Source organism: Physella acuta, unplaced genomic scaffold (assembly GCF_028476545.2).
Source record: "Physella acuta isolate Inbredline_101_S28 unplaced genomic scaffold, ASM2847654v3 ptg001381l, whole genome shotgun sequence".
Lineage (NCBI taxonomy): Eukaryota > Metazoa > Mollusca > Gastropoda > Physidae > Physella > Physella acuta.
Genome location: NW_026732896.1, coordinates 118,444 through 133,043, shown reverse-complemented (window position 1 = coordinate 133,043; position 14,600 = coordinate 118,444). Strand labels below are relative to the sequence as shown.

Genomic DNA, 14,600 nt, shown 5'->3' with positions numbered 1-14,600 from the left:
TTTTGAAGGGGGTTGTAGGTTGAGGTGTGACCGTGACGTCATTTTAGGGGGGGGGGTCTGGCTTTTTGTGACGACTTGTGACGGAGGGGAGGTAAAAATCGTCAAAAAAAGCGTGACGTCATTTATGGATGACCCCTGGGGGGTGACACCATTAAGAGTCGCACCGGGTGACACCCGACCTCGCTACTCGCTACGCCACTGGTAGCACATGTGGATCCCCATATTCAATTGTTTGTCTAATAATCGAAGTGAAGCGTAGTTTTCTCGCTAAATTTTGCTCATTTTCATCTAGCTTTTAGATCTAATTAAAGTTTTTTTTTCTTCAAAATTTAGCTTTTGAACTATCAATTAGAACTAATAACGAATCATTGTTTATCTTCTTAAACTATCTACAGCTAGATCTAGATCTCTAGAACTTGACTAGATCTAGATCTAACTCTATACTATAACTAGATCTATATATTTCCCAGCAAATTTCAAGAAAGAATACTGCAATTTAATTTTGTTTTTCAATTAACTGCAGTAAACTCCCTTAGGCCTTATGGGTTTGTGTTGAATGATCTTTAAAGTGGGAGGTGGCTATCGCTAGATGGCTCTAAATTACAAGATGGCACCGTCCGTGTATAAGTACCCGGAAAGAAAACATCCAAGAATCTAAACAATAACTTTACAGATTTATTATATTTCTGTGATTAGGCAAGGATAAACTAATACATCGAACAATGAGCATCAAAGCATTCGAACTTGTCTCCGCAATAGAGCGGGTAAAGCTTATGTCGGATAAAGCTAAAACACAGGCAAGTTTTGCTTATTTTTTAGATTTAGAATTGAGACTTTTTTAGATTTTTGGGTAATCTATCGTTTTAGGACGTACGTAAAATCGCCCGCGACTAGTAATGTGAAAAACAGGTGACTCCTTGCATTTTAATAATTATTTCACATTTTGAGTAGGATTTATGTTTTGAAAAATACAAAAATGTTTCCTTGTTTCATTTATGTACCTATTTTTAAACAATTGAATTCAAACTTTTCAGTAATAAATGAACACCAGCGATGTTTCCAACAGATGCAACCATGCTCATTTACTACAGCAGCCATCTTGTTAAAGTTTTATTTTTATATAAGTCACTCTATTTTACAAATGGCCGCTTTTTATATATAGCAAATCTTGCTTGCAGACACTGCTGTTTAAAGTTAATTTCTGGCCTATATTGATATATTTAGCCATTGATTTATGTTTATTATTCATTTATCTATAATATTTTACACAAACATATCACAATATACTTTTATTACAGCATTGACAATGAGGTAACGTTTTCGTACATTAATAGCCGCGGGCGATTTTACGTACCCAAAACGATAGATTACCGATTTTTGCATTTAGAGAGAAATTTATTAGAATTTTCTAATCTACATCTAGACTAGAATCTAGATCTAGACTAGATTCTATAATACTATACTATAGGCCTAATCATCTCTAGACTTATAGGCTAGATTCTAGATGGGCTAAGAAGGTGTGTAACCCTCCTGCCATCCTTAACCCCAAAAAAAGTTTAAAAGTTAAACTAACTAATTTAAACAGACTTTATGTAGATCTAGTATGTAGTATTAAGTAAAATAAAAAAAATAAAATAACAACTAAGAGCCAAAATAAATAGAACCAGCACATTGAAAACTAGCTGCCTCAAACGCCTCTACTTTGACCACCAATCAATAACTTTACTGTAGTCCTAACCTAACCTGCTAGGCCTATTTCTATTAATTAAATTTTGTTCTGTTCCTATTTGTCTAACTAAGGCCTATTTATTTGCATTTTAAAATTATCATTATTTCTCCCCAGATTGAATGTCTCGATGTGTGTGGTAAAAATATGTACATAGGAACCAGTGATTGGTAAATAATAAAAAATTAATTACTTTTTTAAAACAGAGTTTTGGGTTGTAATAAAATTAACCACAATGTAATTGTTTTGTTTGGTTGTCATATTGTCTTTTAGATATTTATTCCGATATATAATAGAAATATTTTTTTATCGAAGTCTAATTTTATCCCATTTTTATCCTTTTATTTGAGATATTTTATGCTTTTCAATTCTACTTTCAGTTTTGTTGTCCACTACAGTATTGAGGAAAAGACACAGGCCAATGGAAGAGTTACTTTTGTCACAGAAAAGCAGGGTCACAAATTTTTAGTTGTGGTATTAATCTTGTTTTTTTTTTATTTAAGATTAATTTTACATTTATAAAATACACATTTTGTTTCACTTGTTTAGTTCTTTTTTCAAAATATAAGGCTTTAATGATTATTTTGTTGGCCTGGATATGCATACAGTTTAACAGTTTTTCATTTGTTAACCCTGCACATTACATATACATATATCCACACAAGTTTTATAGAACAACTATTTTTAGTAATTATTTCTTTTGTTTGCATATAAAGGTTCGAGTTTACCTTGAGTCTTTAGTATAGAAACAATTTTTGTTTTTAATTATGCAGCTTCAATACTGATAAAACATCAATAAAGTAATATCTTAACACCTTACTTCACCACTTTAAAGTCATAGTTTATGGTCTAGACCATCTATTTACATTTGTTAGTATTGCCTTTTTTGTAATTTTGTTGCAGAAAAAACCAGTAGTACAGCTGAGGGCTGCCTCTGCGCTAAATAGAATTATGGTGTTGTGTGATAACACGTTGACTTTGTTAAACATGTTTGATTTAGAGGTAAGCTTTAAAATAATGATTTTTTTTTTCTTCTTTCATGAATAGAAAATAACAAAAACAATTACAATAATTTCTCCAATTTTTTCCTGGCATGTAAGACAACACCTGACTTTCCTAGGTTAAAAGTCGTCTTATATTTATATGCCTGAAAATATTTTATATTGCATGTGTAATGAATGTAGGTACTAAAATCATATTTAGTTTAACTATGAATTTTTAGCTTAAGGTACCTGTGTTGCCCTGCATTTTAAATTAAAGAATGAGAAATAGATTACTTTACAGTTCTAAAATTGTTTATAAACTAAAAGTGACTTTATTTCAATTTTATATAGCCAATTGTGACTGGAGCAAAAATTAAAGGTGTTGTGTGTTTTTGTATTAATGAAAACCCAGTGAGGACGAACCCTTTCAGTGTAGAGGTAGGATGTAATTTGTTTATTGATTTTATTTTTTAGGCTTAGCAAATTATTACTTTTGCACAAGTTTACAAATTTAAACAGAGTGGTTGGGGGCATTAGTGCTCAAGTTTTTTCATTGATTTATGCAGCTAGAAACATTTGATTCAGCTTTATCCAATAAAAGATAGACATCTGTTAATAATTTTAAAAGCATTTTTTTTTCCCTTTGTGTGGCTATAAAAATGTAATGCATACTTATATAATAACCAGAAGATAGTCTTATATAGTAACCCAAAAGTAGTTTTCCTTCGAGTGTCTAATTTTTCCTTATATTTATGTGTCAAGAAAAGCTTAATTATAATTCAGCTTTTATTAGTAACCAGAAGATAGACTTTTATTGTGTTAAAATTTTTTTTTCCCCTTAGATATATGTACCTAAAAAGGTTAAATCAGCTTTAAATAGTAACAAGAAGATAAACTTGTGCTGTGTAAAAAGAAGTGTTTCTTTTAGATTTGTGTGACTAGAAAACATTAATTTACCTTTATCTAATATCCATGAGATAGATTTGTGATTTGTTAAAAATGTATTTTTCCTTAGATCTGTGTGGCTTTAAAGAAAAAGTTGATCCAGTTGTACACAGTAACAGAAGACAGACTAATGCATTTGAGGGATGTTTCTGTTCCAGAACAGCCTTTGTTAGTGGTGGGTTACTTCATCTGCTTCTTGTCTCACTAACTTCTTTGGTTTCAACCATAGTATGAGATTGCATGACAGCTGTTCTTAAAATGTTGATGTGACTGATAACGTAGTTCAAGTGTTGACAACCTATTTAAGAGCCACACTGAGAGTAAGGTGTAGTAATAATAGTTTAATTGAAAAACTACATAGAAAACAATTTTAATTACAATTGTTAACTACAGTTTGCTGACTTAGCTGTTCTGTCAAATCTTCATATTGTATTTAAGTTTAAATCTAGGGTGACTTGTGTTCTCACCTGCAGGCTTTTAGTAAGATCATTAAAGAATGGCATCAAAACCCCAAACTTTTTTCCACTGCTGATAATTTTTAAACATTATATGTATAGACTTTAAAAATAAATTTAAAAAAATTATTTCGATTTAAATTTTGAAACTTATATTTTGAGATTTTAATCTATTTTTGTAACAAGTTGTAAATAATGTAAATGTAAATAATGTGATTTAAATTTTAAGATTTTTATACTATTTTTTGTTACATGTGGTAAATAATGTTAATGTAAATAATGTGATTTAAATATTTAGATTTTTTATACTAATTTTTGTTACAGGGAGTCGATGGAGTGTTTGTCTGTGCTGCCTTGTCTTCCCAGTATTGTATGATAGACATGGATAATGGACACATTACTGACCTGTTTCCTATAGACTCGGATCAAATCCATCCCATAATAAAGCGTATTAGCAAGGTGTCAGTATAAGAAACATTATTTTAGTCTTGGAGCTATTAAAAAACTGCATGGTTACTAGGAAGGTTATATTATCAGGAAAATAAAAGGTAATAGTAGTTTTTTTTTTCTCTTCCATTAGGAAGAATTTTTGTTGAGTGGCCCGAGTGCTCTAGGAATATTTGCTACATCAGCTGGTGTGTCCCAGCGCCCACCCATGCAGTGGTCAGATGGTCTCACAGCGGTCAGTTTTGTACATCCTTACATCCTAGCAATGAATGATGAATTCATTACAGTTCATAGGTACAGTGTTGTTTTATTTATTACAGTTCATAAGTACAGTATTGATTATTTTAGTTAAAGCGAGTATTCTTTAATTTATTACAGTTCATAGGTACAGTGTTCTTTAATTTATTACAGTTATAGGTATAGTGTTATTTTAAGCTATTGCAATAAATGGGTACAATTTTATTTACTTTATTACAGGTGTTGTTTAATTTATTTCAAATTTAAGTTACATTGTTGTTGCAAAAAGTGTTTTTTGTAAAATTATTAAAATATAATCCTGTGGTGAATTACCTGCAACACATTGTTTTAATGAAAGATTATTGGCAAGAGGTGTGTCAGATTCCATTAAACAAATGAGTAGTGTGTGTGTTGTTCATTTTAACACAATGCAATGATGTCTCACGTTTTATGTTTTAGTATATTAGACCAGCAACAGAAACAAGCCATCCCTTTTCAAGGAGGAGTCTACCTAGGTGACTTTGATGGGAGGATTTTTGTCGCTTCTAGTAGAGAAATTTACTCATTAGTCCCTATACCTTTTGAGAAACAGGTCATTGGTTTTTTCTATAGATTTAAAAAAAAAAATAGCATTTTTACATTCTACATATTAAATTGTTTTGTATTTAGAATTTTTTTTGGTGTATATAAATTTAATTACTATCATTTTGACCACCTATAAGAGAATTTATTGCTTTATTCAAAACACAAAGATACAAGATTACAGGGTAACTTTCTGACTAAATAAAAAGCATTATGCTTCTCTTTTAAAGAAGGACAACTTTTTAAAAATAAATTTCAGTTTTAGCTTTTTTTAACAAAAATATTTATTTTCATAAAATAAAAATATTTGATGTTGCAGTTTACTTAAAAATTAAAGACTGCTTCTTCATTATATTTATGATTAAAAAAGTTATATATAATTAAATAACTGCCAGTCTTCTAATGTAATTATTGTTTCCAGTCATTTAATCCCTTATGTTAATTATTGCAGCATATTCTTCTACACCTGGTCTATTAATAAATTACAGTTTTTTTTTATTTTTTTATTTTTAGATCCAAGCACTTTTGGCAGACAAACGAGTAACTGAAGCTTTGGAACTTGCCAAAAATGCTAACAAGACGGGAATGACAAGAGACAAGTTTCTTAAGGTAACATTATCTTTCCCATAGATATTTAAAAACAAATTATAAATAAATGTTCAATTTTGTGACATGTCTAATTTACCATTTTAAGCTGTTTTTACCACCCTCACTTAAATTAATTATATAATTTAAAATGCAATATTTTTGAAAATTTTAGATGTTCAAAAGAATCCAACAACAGGCAGCTTTCATAGAATTTTCTAGACAACAGTTTGACGAGGCCAGTCAGTTATTTAAAGACAGTGCTATTGATGTCAGAGAGGTAACCACCTGCAGGCAATTGTTTTTTTTTTTTTTTGGGGGGACTTTAGGCCCAACCTGTGGCTCAAACTTAGGTTACCAAGACAAAGAACAGCTGGAAAACTAAGAATTTTTATCTTTATACTAATTACTAGACTTACTGGCTTGGAGAGTTTACATTGATTTTAAGGTTTATCTTAATAAATAATCATATTTGTATCGATTTTCTTTTACAGTATTATTGTAAAATGAAAGTATATACTGATTAAATTAAATAAGTAATTATTTAGTTTTAAATAGTCAACTTATATATGCCATAGCTATGATTTAATAACCTCCAGCTAAGGAATTTTATTATAAAACTCTATAGTTGTTTTCTTCAGGAAAGGTACTTTAATGTTTTAATTAAGTACATTTTTCATTTACTTTTCCAGGTGATCTGTTTATACCCTCACTACCTTCCTTCAAATGTCAACTTCACCCGGTCAGTGCCTCCCCTACATGAAATAGCAGACATCAACCAATTGTCCAAGGCTGATGAGAAAATCAAGACAGAATACAAGGATTTCTTAAAGACATTCTTAGAAGATATTAGAGGCACCAGCTTGACTCATGGCTACAAAAGGGTACAGTGGATTTATATTTTTACTGATGTTCAAAATAGATATATCAGATTTTAAAGCTACCAAATGAAGTGGTTACAAAATGTTATAAAAGGTATTAAAAAATGTCTGATGAGAAAATCAAGACAGAATACAAGGATCTCTTAAAGACATTTTTAGAAGATATTCGAGGCACCAGCTTGACTCATGGCTACAAAAGGGTACAGTGAATTTATATTTGTACTGATGTTCAAAATACATGTCAGATTTTAAAGCTACCAAATGAAGTGGTTACAAAATGTTATAAAAGGTATTAAAAAATGTCTGATGAGAAAATCAAGACAGAATACAAGGATTTCTTAAAGACATTTTTAGAAGATATTCGAGGCACCAGCTTGACTCATGGCTACAAAAGGGTACAGTGAATTTATATTTGTACTGATGTTCAAAATACATATGTCAGATTTTAAAGCTACCAATGAAGTTGTTACAAATTCTTAAAAAAGGTATTAAAAAATGATAATCGGGTGTTCAAAATTTGAGACAGTTGGCTTAGTTGTATAACACCATATTAAAAGTTCTTACCATTCGCTATCTTCATTTGCCCCTATCAGTTGTAATGTCTTCTTCTTTATTCTTTATTGGAAGGGATTTCCTACAACACAGTTAAACATTACATGTCAACATGTTTCGCACCATGAGGCCAGCTGACTCTGATTTCAGGCTGCTTTTGTTTCTGGATTTGCTTCCATAGCCTTGGTCCACCCAGCAATTGTTTATTGTGGAGTTTTCTCTCCTAGATGGGTTGCTGTCCCCAGCTAACAAGCTTGATATGCCTGTGGGTCCTTAGTGGAGTTAGCAGTTATATGCTCTTCTGCTTGACCAAGCCTTCCAGATTGTAATGTCTGAAAGTGTATATTTTGGACATGTTTGTAGGAATGAAACTTTGGCAATAATTTTACTATTAATCTGAACCTTTCACTGTGTTGTGGTCCTGCAAAGACAATAGTTCAAAACTGTGATTATTAAGAATTAAATCAGCATCAGAGAAAACTGTTCTATTAGCCAATTGAAATTTTATGTTTTTTTTCAGGTAAAAAAATTTTGTTTCTGACAGTAAAATAAAATCACTCTACATAACATTATCCAATTTTTTAAATATCCCACAGGAAGTAGATGTGACTTTACTTAAATTGTATGCTGAGTCTGAACCAGAGAGGTTATCAGAGCTTATAGCTGGGGATAATGGCTGCGATCTGAACGACTGTGTTGAGTGGTTAGAAAAACATGAGAGGTTGCATGCTCTAGGTTTGCTGTATCAGCGACATGGTGAATGTGATAAGGCTCTGAGTGTGTGGACGAGGTAAGTAAAAATACTTGCTTTAATTATTTGTTCTGTTTAAAAAGTTTGTATTTTACTTAGTACTGCTTTTTAAAATATTTTTAGTAGCCTTATTTATTATGTAACACATATGGTTACCAGCCAAAGGGGGATAAAAATATGAAGTTTTTATTCATTGGGTTGCGGCCCCTGTGGGACCGCAACTGAACTGTTGACGTTGTTTTTTTTATGCTTTTGTGAGCGAAATTACCTGTGTTCCATGTCATGTGACATGGGATTGTGGGTAGTTTCATGCCTAGCCGTGTCGCACACGCAAGGCTGCTGTCTGTGGACCAAGATGTAGACCTAATGAAGTTCTTTTGGTTTTTTGGATCTTTTGGTTTATCTTGGCTAGTTTGTTTTGTACTACTGTGTTGCATCGCCGTCATGGCTCGATGCTGTAAATAAAGCGAGTACTGGACAACAACTGTCGGTGTCGGTGTGTTCTTAATCTCAGGGTCAGCCCGTCTTAACCACAACACCTCAGTGGGTAAAAGCATCCCCACTGAGTGAGGGTTACATTTACCATATGTGTTACACAGCCCCCCTCACAAATAAATGTACAATGGAATTCACATTTACATTTACAACTCATACATAATAGTACTTAAAAAAATGTAGACCTAATGAAGGTAGTTATATAAATTATGTTTGTTAAAATACTTATGTATTCCTGCTAGTGTTGCATGTGCACACTAGTTAGGGTGAGTATTAATATAAGTATTTATTTGAAGTACTACGTATTGGTACTTGTTGGCAGTACTGTGTACTGGCCAAAACATATTTTATTGTTACCCGTGTATATTGTAGCCTACACATGGTGTTGTCAGGAATGTAACTTTTTTTATTTACATTTGTTTTAGGGCTACAGTTTTTCTTTTGGTCTTTTGGATTTTTTGTTTTCTTCTTGGCTAGTTTGTTTTGTACTACTGTGTTGCATCGCCGTCATGGCTCGATGCTGTAAATAAAGCAGTACTTGACAACAACTGTCGGTGTCGGTGTGTACTTAATCTCAGGGTCAGCCCGTCTTAACCACAACACCTCAGTGGGTAAAAGCATCCCCACTGAGTGAGGGTTACATATTACTCACTGGATCAAACTTTATTATAATGCAAAAAACTAGTGTTTAAAATGGTATTAACTTTTTTTGGTAAATCTAAAAAATATAAACAAGTATGCTTTTAAAGAAACATATACACACAAAATTGAAATTGCTTAATCTTTGAAAATTGAGTTTCATATTTTGGTCAAGAATACATAATAGCCCTTTCTTTTTTATCAGCCTCTTCTTAAATTTTTTTACACTGCTTTTAGTGGGGAATATTTTTCAGCATTTTGTAATCATGTTGGCTACTTTTATTTGAGATTATGAAGGCTATGACTAGGATTAGATTGGCTAGGAATAGTGTTGGTACTTATGTAATAAATGTATTTACCAAATTTTATGTTTGTACTTTGCCTGCTACACAATAAAAAAAATACCCAATTTAAAAAAAAAAAACAATATTCTACATGACTTAACAAAACTGCATTTAATCATTTCCAGGCTTGTTGACAGTAAAACAAATGACCCAACTTTCCCAGGATTAGAATTTGTGGTGGAATTTTTGTCCAGGTGAGAACCTACCACTTCACTACCTTCATAAAGCAAGTGTGTGTGTGTGGGGGGGGGGTATTTTTTAATGATTTATTAAATATCTTATAATTCTAAATTTTCATTAAAATGAGATAGTTAATAGACAGTTACAAAATACCTAACCTTGTCACATAAAACTAGTAAACAACAATTTACCTTTAAAAAACACCAGGCAGTGATTGACTTTTATTACATAAAGAATAGGGTAAAAAAAAACTTTATTTTAACATCCTTCCTTTTATTACACAATTTTACAATAAATAAATTTTAAAAAATTGAAATTTACTACAACCATAAAACATTGGATGATTGAAAATAACTTTTTAAAAAACAAAAACAAATCTAATCAGTTTGGCAGATCATGAGTTGTTATGGAAATATGTAGATTGGGTGCTCGAGAAAGATGAGGAGCTTGGTGTTAAGGTTAGTAACCTTTAGCAAAATAATACACAGGAATATTATGCAACATTATAAGTTAAATTGAAAAAAAAAAAACAATACCGTTTTTTAAAATCAAAAGCTAAAAACTCTTTTAGCAAAAAAATTGCAAAAACAATTGTTCTGCTTGATATAAAATCATAAAAGTTTCTGTTTTTTATTAGTCATGAATATTGTATTTTTGAATTACTTAAATTTTCTTTTAAGACTGTGTAATTATTTATTCTAATATATTATTTATTTAAACAATAAACACATGCTATATATTTTTAAATTTGATTTTTTATTGTTAGATTTTCACAGACAGACCAAATAATGAAGCCCAGTCTGAAAGACTCAGACCTGAGACAGTTGTTGATTATCTTCATAGGTTTCCCAAAGCTGTCATTACATATTTAGAGTATTTAATTTTTCAAAGGAAGTTAGAGGTTAGTAGTAGCTTTAAAAAATATAAGGATAAAAAAAAACTTTTTTGTAAATTATGACAATAGTTGTAGAAATAAACTTATGTTTTTGAATTCTGTTTTATATTTGTTTCATTTTCTTGAAAGTAATGTGGGTCCACTCTTTTTTTGTAAATATTAATTGCTTCATCTTTTAAAAACAAGAATGTTATTTGTCAACTGAACATGTTTTTTTTAATAAAACATTTAATCATCAATAAAATTTGCTCCACAGAAAGAAAAATATCACACACATCTAGCAGTATTGTATTTAGAGGCTGTTCTCAGGTTGATGGATACAAATAATGTTAAAAAGGAAGAAATAGATATAGCGAGGTGAGGTTGTTTTTTTTTAGAATGTACAACTATTTGATTAAGTATATATGCACAGTTATATGTACAATAATATTTTCTTACATGTTTACTTACATATTTTATGAACAACATTTGAAAAGAAAATAAACTGAAAAGCAACTGGTTGATGTTCATTTTCAGGTCCAAACTTAGACACATGCTACAGATATCTAACTTGTACAGAGTTCAGCTCATTTTAGGAAAGGCAAAAGAAAAAGAGATGTATGCAGAGTGTGCTATACTCTATGGCAAGGTTATTTATGGATTTAATTCTTTCAATAGTAATTTATCTTAATTACAATACTAGGATAAACATTTTTAGAATATTGTTTATTAAAAATAATCATTTTGTTTATATTTTTTTATCTCTACCCTCTTTTTTTTTTAAAACATCCAAATAAAAATGATCGAATAACACATTAAACTTGTTTTAGTCCAAACCCTTGAATCTCTTTATTTTTAGAAAATCTAAAATGGCATTATTCTAAAATAAAAATCCTGGCAGCTAGTTAAAATTTTTAAATAAAATGATTTTACTTTAGTTTTTGCAGTGGTGTAATATTGATTACAAATGTATTCTTCAGCTGGAAGAGCATGACAAAGCCCTTAGAATTTTGGTCCATAAGCTCAAAGACTATGGGGCAGCAGAGAACTATTGCCAGGTAAACTCTCAAGGCAAGGACTCCATGTACAGGAAGAGATTGTTCCACATTTTACTTAGTGTTTACTTGGATCCATCCTATGAGTGAGTTTTGATTACACTTTTTGGATTGTTTCACATTTTTTCTTGTGTTTACTGATTAAACTTTTTAAATAGTTGGATTGTCCCATACTTTACTCAGTGTTTACTTGATTATACGTTTTTGAACACTTGGAATATACTATTTTTTGTGTGTTATTGTTAAAAAATTATTTCATTATTTTATTGAAAATAATTTCTCTATGTAAATATTGTAAACAATTTATTGATAAGCTCAAAAACATTTTTATTCAAACATTTTTGTTAAAATGATTGTTATCAACAACACAGTTAAAAATGTACCATATGCTAAAAAATATATCACCTTAGTAATTTGTTATGCTAATATACATTTTTAGTTTTATTTATACTGTAAGTAAAGTTTTACCCATGTACTTAAAAAAATATTTGACTCTTCATCTCAGGAGGAGAGATACATTAGTAGCACCAGCCATTGCCTTGTTGAACAGTTCTGTGGCTGAGTTTGATACAATAAAGGTGGGCTGTTGATTATTTGTTCTTCTTCTTTGTTTTTAATTGTAAAATATTAAATGTCAACATGTTATAAGCCAAATGGCCCATTGACTCAGACTTCATTCAGCCTGCTGTTTTTTTTTCTGGATTTACTTCCATAGTTTATGTCCACCCAAGAACAATTTGCAAAGGAGTGGGTGCTTGATTTTGTTACCAAGCCTCATCCCCCTAGCGTCAGAACTCTTGGAGTTTGCTATCAACAGCTCTCTTTCCAAACCACATCCCCTGTTTATTTATGTTGTTGATTGGCCAGATAAACAGTTCAGTGTTGTATTATAAATGCAGTGGTCAGGCAAAAATAGTCTTCAAAGTCAGTGAAAATTCTTAAGTTTACAGATTTTAAATAATGCTATGTACTCTTGTAGGGCTTAATCAATGCTAAATTTACTGGTATCAATTTACTAGCTCTTACTTTAATCCCTGGAACTTAATCTTCTAGCAGTACTGATGAATGCTTATGATATGTTCATGATAAATATTAAATCAACTAACATGTGAACTACAACTACTAGTAAAAAGTTAAAACAGCCCACCTTGAATGAAGACAATGAAGATCAGAAAGAACCATAATCTTCAACTTAAACTTTGTGAAAATAGATCGTGGTTCTTGGGGCTTTTTAATTGTGGTATATTTCTTACAAAAGGTTTTGTTATCAATAAAATTTGTAAAATTGTATTTTATTAAGTTTCGCAACCTTGCAAACTAAAATTTTACAAATGTAATTTCAGGTCTTACAACTTTTGCCTGAGACATGGAGTGTTGGTTTACTGTCACAGTTTTTAACACGGGCTGTCAGAATGAGCATGCACAACTACAGAATGACTCGCATCCAGCGCATGATGGCTAGGGGAGAGAACCTTTCAGTTAAACAAACTTTTATTGAGATGCAGAGGGATGCTATAATTTTAAATGATGAAAGGTAATTACTGGTGCTTAATTCTAAGTAAATGTTAACCAATCTTTTTTTTTTACTCTCTAAAGGTTACTTATTTTATATTTATAATATTTTGTCTTATGTATCTCCCATTCAATAGTACTAGAATTATTACCTCCCTTATTATTTTGTTGAAAATATTTTCACTTTAATAAAGTTGGTTTTTGAGATTATTTTTTTTTGTATAATCTATCAGGGTGCTCTTAGCTTGTTCCTATTTTATTGATAGAAAAAAAATTTGTTCGGCAGTTTTTAGTTAAGTTACATTTTTTTTTGGTGACTTGATATACTCACCCATCTTGAAAACGTTTAAGAAGTTGTTTTTTTTTTTTGGGTTGCAGGTTATGCGCCGTGTGCAATCGAGCCTTCAACGATCCATCCTTTGTTCGCTACCCCAACGGTGTGATCACGCATGTTCACTGTGCCAAAAACAAATATATCTGCCCGGTGTCTGGGAAGCTTTTCAGTGCTGGACGCAGATGACAACAGCTAGACTGATAGAAGCTAGGATACAAAGTTTGGTTATTTTGTAGTAGAGAAACTGTTCTTCATTGATCAGAATAGAAACAACTCTACTAATAGAGTCTAGGATAACAAGTTTGGTGGTAACGGAACTGTTCTTCATTGATTAGAGTGTGGACCCAGCGCAAGGCCATTTCAAACCCATTAAATTTTCATGCTATATAGTACTTTGAATTACATATACATACAGTTGTTTACTTTTAAAACAGTAAACATTTAACAGGTTTACAGTAGAGATTGGATACTAAAATATAGCCAAGATTTTCATTATGGTATATTTCTTTCATTATTTTAGAATTTCTTTGTTTATTTTATTAATTAATTTTAGAAAGTATTCTACTGTACTTTTTAAAAATATGCCTCTAACAGATAAAAGTCAGGAGTAACGTATATCAAAACTTTGTATTTTAAACAGTATGCCTATTAATTTCACTACAAAGTATATTTTTACCTATAGTATTAATGTGGATAATGGATTCTGTAGGGTCCATCCATTTTTTTAATAGGACATACAAAAATAGTACATAAGCATTAAAATGCTCTGATAATTTATTTATTTTTATAGTAAAACAACTATCCTCTCAAAAAAGTTTGAAAAAACACAGTTGGTTTTGCACAAAATTATTGACAAATGATATAGCATTGCTGTTTACAATTTAAAGTTTGTTTTTTTTCTAAAGAAAATCTTGTGCAGCAGGTATATTTTAAAATCACTAAATCAACAGTAATTTTTGAAAGCACACTAGAAATGTACACACTTTCTAAACTAAATAAGAAAAGTAATCATTCAAACATAGT

At 30.7% G+C, this 14,600-nt stretch overlaps 1 protein-coding gene across 1 annotated transcript; it reads left to right on the top strand.

Annotated features, from left to right (window-relative positions):
* Positions 1 to 603: 603 nt before the first annotated feature.
* LOC131927205 (transforming growth factor-beta receptor-associated protein 1) lies at positions 604 to 14,256 on the top strand. Its single transcript, XM_059282940.1, has 22 exons — positions 604 to 797; positions 1,844 to 1,896; positions 2,107 to 2,200; positions 2,630 to 2,728; positions 3,061 to 3,147; positions 3,725 to 3,829; positions 4,434 to 4,568; positions 4,690 to 4,850; positions 5,253 to 5,385; positions 5,889 to 5,984; positions 6,136 to 6,240; positions 6,653 to 6,844; positions 7,990 to 8,183; positions 9,748 to 9,816; positions 10,188 to 10,260; positions 10,569 to 10,703; positions 10,954 to 11,054; positions 11,214 to 11,325; positions 11,657 to 11,817; positions 12,237 to 12,309; positions 13,075 to 13,265; positions 13,622 to 14,256. The coding sequence occupies exons 1-22, from the start codon at positions 723 to 725 to the stop codon at positions 13,761 to 13,763; spliced, it is 2,586 nt and encodes an 861-aa protein (XP_059138923.1). The 5' UTR covers positions 604 to 722; the 3' UTR covers positions 13,764 to 14,256.
* The last annotated feature ends 344 nt before the right edge of the window (positions 14,257 to 14,600 follow it).

What these genes read in the sequence shown, in the direction of transcription:
- LOC131927205 (XM_059282940.1), top strand. Translation starts at nt 723, where the DNA reads ATGAGCATCAAAGCATTCGAACTTGTCTCCGCAATAGAGCGGGTAAAG. An exon ending in TGACTCATGGCTACAAAAGG is followed by an intron (nt 6,845 to 7,989) that starts GTACAGTGGATT and finishes AATATCCCACAG; the next exon opens with GAAGTAGATGTGACTTTACT. An exon ending in CTGAGTTTGATACAATAAAG is followed by an intron (nt 12,310 to 13,074) that starts GTGGGCTGTTGA and finishes ATGTAATTTCAG; the next exon opens with GTCTTACAACTTTTGCCTGA.